Source organism: Lepidothrix coronata, unplaced genomic scaffold (assembly GCF_001604755.1).
Source record: "Lepidothrix coronata isolate B3197 unplaced genomic scaffold, Lepidothrix_coronata-1.0 Scaffold1, whole genome shotgun sequence".
Classification (NCBI taxonomy): Eukaryota; Metazoa; Chordata; class Aves; order Passeriformes; family Pipridae; genus Lepidothrix; species Lepidothrix coronata.
In genome coordinates this window covers 11,751,366-11,763,843 of record NW_016690181.1, presented here as the reverse complement: position 1 = coordinate 11,763,843, position 12,478 = coordinate 11,751,366, and the positions used below count along the sequence as shown (strand labels likewise).

Here is a 12,478-nt window from a genome sequence, read left to right as displayed (position 1 = left end):
AGAGTGAGAGAAGACTCCAGTTATTACAGCAAACACTTTACAAATGGGAGATGAAAAATCTCAATATGCCCTGGAGATAAATGCATTTAATGGAATTATTGTTTGTCTACTTTTATAAATCCAAATGGAAGGTCATTTCATAATGCATTGGATTTTAAAGGATTTTCAGAATTTTCAGATTTTCAGATTTTAAAGGATTTTCAGAAAAACACGAACTTGGTTCTTTCTGTCTCAGGTCTCCTAGGAGCTGAGAAAACAGGTGTTTTTGTGGTTATCACTGCTTCTAGCTGAAGTCACAGATGCTCACTTCAAGAAGGCTTCTGGTATCTCAGAGAACATAGGGCTGGAGAGCAAGGAATGCTGCTGTAGCTTTGAATGAGCTGCACCAGGTTTTCCAGCTGAGAGCTATCTTGCAGCAGCCTGCTTTTGCTGTCTCTCAGACTCCTGTTTTGCAGGTGACTGCTAACTGTAGGGCACAGCAGGTTGGTAGTCACGTTAGAGTAGCTCCTTCAGAACAGTAGTTCTGCTGTCACAACTGTGCACAGGCATAAAGAGAGGCCGTCGCTCTCCCAGTGGTTTGCAACCTAAACTGGCAAAAGGGCAATGGAGAATGGAGCAGCTCAGTCTCAAGTTTCTTGACGCCTTTAAAACTTCCACTGTACTTGAAAAAAGGGTCTGAGCTCAAATACACTTTTAAAGAAACTATCGCTTATTTTGATTTGAAAAAAAAAGAGCTAAGGGGAGGGAATGCAGGAGGAACGGTGTAAAAACAAATACTAGAGTTTGGATAACTGCTGCTTTCAGGTTTCTGTAGCTGTTCAACAGTAAAGGTAACCTTGCTGCTCTCTTTTTTAATCTTTTGCAGGAAGTCCAAGGGAAAGCCAAATGGTAAAAAGCCAGCACCAGAAGAGAAGAAACTTTACCTAGAGCCAGAATACACAAAATCCAGAATTACTGACTTCGAATTTAAGGAGCTAGTGATGTTACCACGAGAAATAGACCTCAACGAGTGGCTTGCCAGCAACAGTGAGTATTGCATTCATACAGCTCTGAGCTTGCTGTCTATTCCCGAGAAGGCATTCATTCACCCTTTTTACTGTTTTCAGTGCTTAGAGAGACTCTCAATGACTATTTATGGTTACTGTGTAATGCATGTCATTATACCCTGAATAGTAATTAAATTGTCTCAGGTACAACGCAGCTGTGCTCAGCAGCATGGAAGCCTTGATCGTTTCCTCTTTCCACCTCCCTCACTGTGGCACTGAGGGCATTAAAGTTTTGGATGTTCTTTGGATGCTAAACTGGCTGCTTCTGCATGTTTCTAACTCAAGCTACTGGCCTTCCAGAAGCATTGTAAACATGGTAGTTTCTAAACACTTGTACGTAAAGCAAGTCTTTTGGTTGGATTTCTCCCCACTCCTTTTAAGCTTTGGTGGAACTACTGTGGATTTAAACAGTAGACAGGCTGAAACTTAGACACAGGACTGACTACTGTGACTGAACGCTGTATCTGTGCATCTCAGTCCTGATTTACTGTACTTCCCAGTGCTTCCCCTGCCAGTCCTCACCTGCAGCTGTGGCCCACTCTTGTTTATGTTTTCAGCAGTAGGTGGTAGTAGCAAGAAACTACTTTAAACTGCATGTTAGGAAAGTTGATAGAGACTCGTTAAGAAAAAGTGAGGTGCCCTGTGAGAAGTACTAAGATGTTAAATTATCTCAGGAGATTTTTAAGAAGTAGATGTGTACTAGTTTTCATGCTGGTTCTTTTTACAAGGGGATGTATTGTGAGAACTATTAATGCTTTTTCTAGCCACTATATACTGAGTCTGACTTCAAAAGAACATAGCAATTTGTTTGCCTTCAGCTTGTAGTAGAGTATTCTACTGTAAAGGTGAGGCCGATGATGGAGACACTTTCCAGTCTTACTGCTTTGTGAGTAATGAGAGCTGATGCATCATGGTGCTTTCATCTTAAATACAAACAAGACCTTTCATTCTATATACCTCTTTGTTTTGCAGTTCATCATTAGGCTCATTTAGCTAAATCATGTTTGAATTCATATGCAAGCTCAAGACTGAGGTCACTTCACTTGCTCTATTTAAATAATTGTCTGAAGGATAACCAGTGTTGGAAAGTATTTTACTTCTGAATTTATTTCCTTTGTTTATTTTTCAGCAACAACTTTCTTTCATCACATCAACTTACAGTATAGTACAATCTCAGAATTCTGTACAGGAGAGTCATGTCAGACCATGGCAGTGTGCAATACGTAAGTCAATATTTACAATTACAAGGTTTCCATGTCTTCAGAGTTGCCTGGGGGAGGATATTGGTACTGAATGGCATTGGGCAAGTGTTTTACAGCAGGTCTGTACTTGGTGAGAATGTGTCAGCTGTGCATGTCTTCTCTCCCCTCAGCAGTGAAGTGCGGTGGGAATCTGTTTTTGTGGAGGACTAGAAGGATGAGAATCTTTGAGTGCTCTGAGCTGGTTTTATAAGGTCAGATCAGAGAGGCAAATTACCATGTGTGTGCTTGAGGGAGAGGGGAACAAGGATGTTAAGGGAACTTCCAGGTCCACCCATCCAGGAGCCACTCTGGCAGTCATACTTACACCACCTGAGCTGGAACTGAGGCCCCTTCGCAGCTACACACCCCACACTCACACTGTCAGACCAGGTTTCCTTACCGGCTCGACCCCAGGTTTCTCATAGCAGAGTCTGAGACGTCCTGATCCTTAAAACAATTAAATCTTGGTGCAGTAGCTAAATAACAAAATAATAGCCCGAGTTGCTGCCTCCGAGAAGGGACCCGGAACAAAGGAAACCCTGGGTTTTTATACCCTCACAGTCTATGCACGATAAAATCTGGAGATTTTAGCAGAGTCATCAGCTCCTGCTGTGTCTCTGAGTGTCCAGTCCCCTGGCTGGGCCACAGGTCCCCGTGCCCTTTATTATGCAAAGGGTCGGCAATTCACAGCCCCTTGCCTGGGGCTCCCACCACCCAGAGCTCAATCTGCAGCTGCACCCCGAGCTACCTGCACTGAATGTATTCCTCAACAAGGGCAAGGCAGAACTGTCTGTACTGGTAACAGTGCTGGGATTCCATAGGAGGCCGGGGAGAATAAGCGAATTGTGAAAACCTCAGAGGGTGCTTTTGATAGCTGGAATGCTGACAGAGCACCAGGCTGCTGACAGATAATCTCTAACCTGACTGTAAGCCACCGTCTTTCTGCCCGAGCCCCTGGGCACAGAGAACACAAGTGGCAGCTTTGCAAAGAGTAAGGAAAACGTTTTGCCTTGGCACTTTTCCACCTGTAGAATTTAGCAGACTTTTTTAACGTTGACTAGCTATCTGTTATGAAAGAAAGCTTTATAGTTTTACTGTACAATGTGAATATAAGAAAAAGTTAGCATGAACTCCTGCTCTTGATGAGCACAGTCCAACATGATGGAATATGAGATCCAGTCGAGTATGAATAAGCCTGTTGTGTTGTGGGGTTTTTTCCCTCCAACACGTGTTGATAGTCCTTTTCTTCCCTCCTCTTGCATTTCCTGGGGTTAATTTAATTGAGATGGATTTTAAAGCAGAAGACTGAGCAGTTAATGTTATAGTACGTCAATCAAATATCTCAGGGAATGTAGGCAACAGAACCAGAACTCTATATTGTATCTCTGACAATCATTACATAGTTCTTAGAAAGAAATCCTTGCTTAATTCACTGGGCTATCTTGTACACTTGAAATTAATATCAGAGGCTTTCTTTGAGAGCACTCTGAAGAATGCAAAGTGTACTGTGGATATTTTTGCATGTAAAAGTTGGAACGATAACTGTCAGTAGAGAATTAAAGGCCATGCTAGGGACTTTGAAAGCAAGCTGGAACAGAAAGTAATAAATCTCTGCTGGACCCAGATTTTATCAAAAGGAGACAGAATGTCTCTAAATAAGAAATGGTGATCAGTAAGATGAGTGTTTTGTTAACTCTTGCTCCCAAGCTTTCTCATGTTTAAATTCCTGTTGTAGCACTGGCTGTTCAAAGGACTGAATTTAACTGTTTATCCACTTGGCTGGTGGGAAATAGTGGTTAAAAGGAGGTGGTGATAGGGAACCTACAGTAGTTTCGCTCCTTTCTGCTCTTAAACGGTTCTCTGTAAGCAGTTTGTGCTGCAGAATAAAGAGAGGAAGTGCCTGTAGGCGGCTCCAGCTGTAGTCTGTATTTTTAATGGTGAGGAATGGTAGCAGAATGTTCCTGTCCTTTGTTTTGGAAAACTGAAAAATTGTGGGAATAACAGGAAGCATGTCTACATTTGGGCAAAGCACTTGAAACGGTTTGTGTGTAGCTAAATCATAACAATTTCAGTATCTTCCTGTGCTTGGGGCAGGTGGCTGATTCATGTTTGCAAGCTGTAGGCTGCATATTGGTTTATTCTCTCAGGTGTGTGGGTCTATGAAAAAAAACACCAAGGTGAGATCACCAAGCTACACACCTCAGTACAGTTCAGCTTTGAGGGCCCTGTTCATAATTGTGTTCTCCAAATCCTCATCTTTATGTTCTGCCTTTCCTAGCTCTTCCCTTTTGGAAGAGCTTTGCCTAAATGGAACATGGAGAACTGCCTCATAGATGCTCATTTGTTCATATCCAGTTATGAGTATGACAGTGTTTCCCCACCCCTTTCTTTTTTTTAATTAAAAATCTTAACCTAATGCAGTAAGGTAAGGATGTGCTTGTTCTGTTGTAGAAACAGGAGTCGCTCTGGTTCATTGTGCCTCTGACCTGTCTCCAGTATGTAAAGAGTGCCACCTAAATGTCAGTGTCTGTTACTGGTTAACCCGATGGACACTCCAGACGTAAACCTTCTGTGGCCATGATCTGTTTGTTCAGGTCCCTTGGAATAAAATACCATCTAGCTATGTAAGATGACCACAGAATTACAGTACCTTGGAATAAGGGTGCAGTTTGCCATGTTTTTCCTGTGCTGATTTTGTAGGTAGTTCTGTATGAAGGTCTGCATTCTGTTCCACTTTTATGTTTTCCCTGTCCAGTTCCTGAAGATGTGTTTTGGATCACACCATTCTGGTCACACTTAAGGAAGGCTTTTTGTATTTAAGGTTGAGAAGTAACTATTGAGAACAGGTTGGTTGTCAAGTTACTTTACATTCAAATGCACTGCAAATACCCAGTCCTACATTTAAAGTATTTGCTGGCACTAGAAACACTGGTTGCAGCTAAATATTTGAGGTAAGGATTTAATATCTCAGAGAAGCTCCAGCCAACTGACAAACTGCAGACAGATGCAGCTTTCAGCCCTCTGTCAGATATGTGAGATAGCACAGCCATCTGCACACAGTGAGGAGGAGAATTTCTGCTTACGGTCACTAAGAGACATCTGACCAAAACTTAGTCTCAGTATAGAACAGATGGAAGCCTTTACTGGCAAGGTGGGATAATGCCAAGAGAAACACCATAGTGCCCAGTTATCCTCAAAATTTGATGAGGTTGGCATGAATGTAACTTTGGGAATTACTTAATTTTGCTTATTAATATGATTATCACTTGTAAAGCAGGTACTGTATTTTTAACACAGTATTTACTATTTAGATTTATTATGCTTTATAGCTTATTATTACACAAAGCAGCTTTTAAGCACCATGAGCTGTAAACTGGTTTTGTAGCTGACATTGGGGTAAAACTTGTTCAGGTGCTGCAGTGAGTGTACCAAACTAAGAGCCAATATAAGTGCTGTTCATAAGGCCAAGACTACAAAACTCCTGAGGCATCAAGGATGGATGCAAACTTCTAGCAGCCCTCCTTTCAAGGTGTCATTTTAGTCCACTGAAATCCCTTAGTTGATAACTTTTTTTTCCTAATCTTAGTCTCCTTTCTCATCGCTACCTTGCCCTTAGTATCTCTGCATATGGAGGGTAGTTCCTTTTAGAAATCTTAAACTTCAAGTTTTGCTTTGTCTTATATTTAAATTTCCCCAGCCTGTATGGTTTTACATGATGGCTCCTTTCTCTTTTCCCCCATCCAAAATGTTCTTTAGCCCCTATCAAACCATCACAGCTGTTCCAGCTGCTGACAAGCACTATATTCCTGCCCTCGGCTTTCTACACAGCCCTTTTTTTGGTATTTCTACCAGGACTGTCTCTTCTTCCTTTCCAGGCAACCTAATCTCCACAGTATTTGCTTTTCCCTCCTTCCAGAAGCTTTTCTTCTTATATACCAATGTAACTTCTATTCTGCCTTGGTTTCTATGTTATCAACACAAGCACAGAATGTTTTAGAGGAAAAGGGATAAAATACATACATATATTAAGATGCAGCATTGTTAATTCATATGTGTTATACTTTATTATTTGCATCATAGGCTTTTCTCTGTTAAACCCATAGTCATTTTCCCCTGGAATTTAGAACGGAGCCGCAAATTCCTTGTGCTCTCCATACTGGGGAAGTTTAAATCTGCCAGAAATTATATGGGAAATAAAATAATCAAAATCTGTATCATGTGAGCACTTCTTGAAAAAAGTGCCTTTAAGTCTCATCCTCTTGTCCTTTCTGCTTCCCATCCATTCCCTAATATGGGACTGTGCTGTCACAGTGCCAGTATTGGAATGCAATTAGGCTTCTGTGCCCAGTTGAGCCCTTCCTCGGCCCCCGCCTGCTTCCTATCTTGTTAATGGAGATAACTCCAGCGTACCAGGTGCGAGATGTTCAGGGCATGTCAGGGGCTCCTCTCTTCCCCTAAGACCTGTGAAGTCTGTTCACAGCACCAGAAACATGAGGAAGACACATGATTCTAGTCAACAGGACAATCCTTGTAGTTATCTCCTTAGTTTTAATGATTCTTCTTTTAAATTCCTATTTTGCATAATCAGCCTAATTTTCAAGGAAAGGCAAAAAGGATATTCAGTGGGATGTTAGAGCAGATTTATTCACTTATATTTTCATGTAAGTGAACTTGTACAGTTGCCAAACTGTTTCTTTTGACTAAGATCCAATTATCAAGACTCATTTTTGTGCCTAAGGGCAACTCTAAACTATGCTTTCTGTCTTGCAGTTGAGGGTTTCTGCAGTGTGAGAGAATTGCTGAGGTACACACAGTCCAGCCTGCTTCTGCTCTTGGCAACAAGCACCGTCTTAAGACCCGAAATAAGGCTGAGTTGCCTAGGACTGTCTCACTTCAACTTATTGCAAGACTAGACAAATGAGGTGGCTTGTGTGTTGGTGCACTACATTGTGTAATTCCTTATATGTGGATTGTTACAAAGGAAGTAAGCAGTGATGAAAAACAAACATAGTCTATGCCTAAGGGCTCAAATGCCAGTTTTGATGCCTGACATAGCTCTAAAAAGAGCTTTTGACTCCTGTTTTCACCCACTTTCTCACCTTTTTATGCAATTTTGCAGTCAATCCTTGCTCTTTCTAGCAAATGACAGTGACCAAGCACCACATAGTGAAAATGAGCTGAAAGAAAAATTCTAAAACTTAAGTGTCTGCAGAAGCAGTTTTCAGTTGCTTTTCCTCTCTTAACTTGAACTATCTACTTATTTCTGCAGCTTCCTCTTATTTTAATATGGCTTTTGGCATGAACAGCATTATTAGTTTCTTCACCTCACCACCCTCAGGTCCCTAAAGAATCTTTTAGGGCAATGAAAACACATTCTAAATGAAAACTTTTTAGTTGCCATTAACATTTTTCTTTAGTTGCCTCAGGACAGTTCTGCTGGTCAGTACACATAAAACTTCACTTCCCAGGTGGCACATATAGATCCTTCAAGTTCATTGCAGCCTAGTCCTGTTAGGCCTAAGGTGGCTAAACGTCACACTGAAGTAATATTTTGTCTAGGGCTATAAAGAGCCTTATTCAGTGATTTGTGTGAGAAATGTTAGATCACAGATCATTAGCCAGCAGCAGCAGAGCTGGAGCTGAACAGACAGGCAAAAAGTAGTGCCCTGGCTTTATAGGCTCATGTTGGGTGTGATGTCTTTCTAGACAAGTTCTTTCTCATGCTCAAACCACTTCCATTCTTGCTTGCAGTCAGCAAACTCCACTAATGTTGTGTTCTGAGAAGACCAATGCAATGGATTTCTTATCAGCCCTATAATGATACAGGACTGTCCCTGGAGCTTAGGCTGTTTGAAGAAAGAGTTCATAAACTGGGACTCAAGACACATCTAGTGTGACATAGGCAAGAAAATACCAATTAAAAAGTGTTTTGCTAAATTCCTTATCTGTAAAACATTTCTCACTGTCTGCCTAATCCAGTGGATATCTGCTCCTGGTAACAGCAGGAGGTACTTTAATTAACTATGACTTTATAAAAAAGGGAACAAACCTTCAGTTATTTTATAGCCTTCAGATTCTCCATCAGGTGAGGAATGGCTGCAGTTAATCAAGATGATTATGGCTAACTGATTGAATTATGGTTGCTTTGGAAAGTCCACACAATATGGTAATGTCTCCTGTAATATCCAACAGGAATATTAAGTGGTGACAGAATCAAATGTATATTCAGTTGTTTGGCGGTGTGTGTAACTGTAAGGAAAGGAGCAGAGTTCAAGGGCATGCTGTTAGGGATGTGCAGAAGGGTCCTGAAAACTTTCCCCAAATTGGATCTTGGAACAGGAATTGAAGCACTTAAAATCGCCGCTGGTCCTTGGGAGCACCAGGTTGGAAAAGCCGGTGTTTTGGAGCCACCATCTGACCGTTTAATAATACTGCACTGCAAGACTAATTTATGTTCTGTGATGTTAAGCATCAGAAGTTCACCAGTTTATCACTGTGCAATGTTCTTGCCCTTTTAAAAATAGTTATATAATGCTTTCCTGTACAGTTATACTGGCTGTATCTAAACCCTCAGCCTGTCATGGATAGTGAATTATTGCTGCCTCAGCAAAGCTCCTCTCCTTGGAGACTTGTCAGCAGACTTTCTGTGCTTGGTACTGCCACCTGCACTCTGGCCTAAACCCATAGGGAGAAACAAAATTGGCCAACAGAAATTCAAGGTCTTTGATCTAGAAAAGAAGTGAATCTGTTCTGCAGCAGCTGTGATGTGTTTTGGTAACGTTGCAGCTGTTGTTTTATGTTATTTAGACACTGACCTCTCAGAGGAGTGGAGCTGAGGAGCCAGAGTGTGATGTGGTAACACTGTCCATTCTCTCCGCAGACAGTACTACTGGTATGATGAGCGGGGAAAGAAGATCAAGTGCACTGCTCCTCAGTACGTTGACTTCGTCATGAGTTCGGTGCAGAAACTAGTGACAGACGAGGACGTCTTTCCAACAAAATACGGTATGTCCGCTTCCTGGGGCTCTCTGTGGAGGCCCTAAGGAAAGCGAAAGTTGGCTTTCAGCATATGTATTACAACAAGACGGCTTTCTCACTTGTTTGTTTGATGATTTTGTTGTTGTTTTCTTTGTGTGTTTCTGTTGGTTTCTTTAAGGGAGATTTTAAGTTTGGTTCATTCTTGCAGTAAAAAAAGACTTGTGCTGTTGGTGCATGAACTGGGGTGAAAGTCTCACACACCTGTCTCCTTGGCTTCTGTTTCATCATCAGTACATCTCTCCCTTCAAGCATGTTGAGATCTTCTAGCCTGTGTTCAGAGAGGATAAAATTCTGAAAACAGTCAGCAGGTGTGTGTTCAATACAGCCTGCTGACAGCAAACTAGAACTCTGTTTCCATTAGAGCCTCAGTACATTAAGGGGGAAATAAACTGGATTGCCAGGAATGTGGCTTGCCTTCTTTGCCGAAGGTTCTAAGGCCTTGTCTCTCAGAGAGTTTGCAGTCTCCTTTCCCTAACAAAGATTAAATAACAATGTGATTTTTAAGAGCTGAAAAGCAATAGGAAAGTAATTTTAACTCAAATTTGTATCCTATCAAGATTGCTACATGCAATGCCTTTGTTTAAGGGGAAGAAAATAGAAACCTGAAGTTATTTGGCCTAATCAGGACTAAAAGCAGCTGGCTCCTTGAGCCACTTCAACAGGTAATTGGGAAACTAAGACATTACAATATAGAAAATACTAAGCTAGCAGCCTTTGCTTACAAGCAGCCTGATCTGGAAAAAGGCAGTATCTAGTGAGACTGTGCCTAGTAAGCCAGCTGCAGTTGTCTTCTGTTTTTTTAATATTCCCAAGGTCAGCAAGGGCACTTCATGCAAGTGATTGTCTGTGAGGTCAAGGGACACTTTAGACCAGTAACAGACTTTGCACTGTGCATCACAGGATGGCAGGTGTTGCTTTTTTGTTTGCCTCAGTTTCACTTTCAGTGTTACTAAAGTAGTTACCATGCAGGTCCAGTACTCCAGCACTTGCTCTAGGCGAGCACAGTTTCAGCTGCCTAGATAGAGATGCCTGATAGAAGGCACCCAGTATTTCCTTCCATTTCTTTCCCATTCAATAGAGTTTCAGCAATGAAATGAGGGAAGTCGTTATGTAAAATCAGCCAAACAGCTGCACACTACCAAGGCCCATGTACCTTGGCTTCCATTTCAGGATCTGTGAATTGGTTTCCTGGAGAAAAATTTGCTACTCCTGGACAAACTAGATAAGGACCTAGAAGAATCATTATTTTTACAGCCAGTAACAAAAAATGTAGTGGTTTTAGAGAAAAATTATACTTGCTTCATGATCTTTGAACCCTTAGGGTTTAAAATTTAACTTCAAATGAAAATGCTTAATACCTCCTTAGATTCTTCCCCTGAATTCCTGTAAAGAAAGATGATAGGATGATAGAGGACCCTCTAGTTGTCTGCTGTATATGGTGGGCTAGTTGCTGTTACCCACAGGTCAGCCCACCCAAATGCTGCTGAGGAGCTGATGGTAAGCAGCTGGTGCTGTCATGGTGTTTCTCCATCTTCCTTTCAGGCAAGGAATTCCCAAACTCATTCGAGTCCCTAGTGAAGAAGATCTGCAAGTACCTGTTCCATGTGCTGGCCCATATCTACTCCTCACACTTTAAGGAGACTTTGGCACTGGAGCTGCACGGACATTTAAACACACTCTACACACACTTTATCCTATTCATCAGGGAGTTCAACCTCGTGGACCCTAAAGAGACCACCATCATGGATGACCTCACAGAGGTCCTCTGCAGCAGCAGCGGGAGCAGCAGTAATGGGAGCGGCAACGGGAGCAGCAACAGCGCAGGAGCACAGAACCATGTGAAAGAGAGATGAGCCCTCCTACAGGATCAAAACTAACATTAAAAACAATATTATCTATTCTGTGTGTATGTGTATGTATATGTTCAGATATACATACAGACATATACAGCGATGAAAGCTGAAAGCAATGATGCTGCCACCACAGGACGCGCAGTCGTACAGGACTGTACGGAGCTTTGGGTTAATGCGCCAACTGGCGAGAAGTTGCACCAATTTTATTTTATTTTCTCTCCACTCCTCCTTTTACCTATTCAGATGGAAGATGAGTGCTGTTTTTAGAGAAGAGCCAAGCTTGAGAGTGGGGCCACTCTTGAATTTTTTGGTTGGGTTTTTTTTTTTTTTTGTTTGGTTGGTTGGTTGTTTTTTTGTTTTTCTTTCTTTGGTCTTGAGTGCAAGCCCTTTGGTCTTTCTAGGCTGGTGGTCCTGCCATTTAAAAATATCTATTATACTATAAGAAATAACTTTTACTTGGAAGTGGCTTAAAATGCAGGTTTGTTTGGGGTTTTTTTGGGGGGTGGGGGTGGTTTTTTGGTTTGGTTTTACATAGACTGCCTCTTAACCCTGCCAAAAGCTCCCCCATTGAGTGCATCTTGCCCTTTGTTAGCTTGGAATGGGAAGAAACTCCTGGCTTGACTAGAGTAGCAACTAGGGGCTTGCTACGTGTTGACAGCGGGCATAATTCTCCAGTTGGCCCATCTATGTGGTCAGAACGTGCAAGAGGATCCACAAGCCTTTCTGCTTATTGCTCCTACAGTATATATACTCTTTCTTCTGCTCCCCTGCCTCTTCTTTTCCCAGGCACACCTCTACAGGTAACAGGAGTAAGATCACTGCAGTCCAAAACCCGTGTGCCAGAGCCACCACCTTTTGCTTTCCATTGAACAGAGGCCCGGGGAGGGGGGGAGAAGGGTGCATTGAGTCAGTCACCGCCTGTGCTAGAAAGATGGCTGTTGGCATAAAATTATATTGTTGGCTTATTTTAGTTCATCTGTTCTATAATAATAAAAACGAATCTATCAGCCACAAGCTTTGTTTTTGTGTTTGCAGCGTCAAAACTCAGCAGACTCCACCCCTGCAGCCTCCCTCTCACCACTGAATGCTGTTGGCTCTGCTCTCAGCCAGCTTTATAAATAATGGGTTGTCTTCCACCCTGTAATCTTACACTTATAATCAATTCCTTGCTGCTTCCGGTAGCCGTGGGAACCACCTCCCCAGATAATCTGAAGATAAACAACACTTGGAGAGAAACAAGTTTCCTGTTAGTACATATATCCATTCTGCAAGTGCTGTGGGTTCCTGCATATCTTAGAGC

At 42.0% G+C, this 12,478-nt stretch overlaps 1 protein-coding gene across 5 annotated transcripts in view; it reads left to right on the top strand.

The window, feature by feature from the left end:
• Nucleotides 1-12,192, top strand: part of MOB2 (MOB kinase activator 2) — a 113,907-nt gene extending 101,715 nt beyond the window's left edge. For all 5 annotated transcript variants that reach the window (XM_017811926.1, XM_017811911.1, XM_017811935.1 and 2 more), the window contains exons 2-5: nt 866-1,026; nt 2,176-2,269; nt 9,168-9,292; nt 10,868-12,192. In XM_017811926.1, the coding sequence (XP_017667415.1) occupies nt 866-1,026; nt 2,176-2,269; nt 9,168-9,292; nt 10,868-11,178 (691 nt within the window). In that variant the 3' untranslated portion in view covers nt 11,179-12,192. The remainder of the gene's footprint in view (nt 1-865; nt 1,027-2,175; nt 2,270-9,167; nt 9,293-10,867) is intronic.
• The last annotated feature ends 286 nt before the right edge of the window (nt 12,193-12,478 follow it).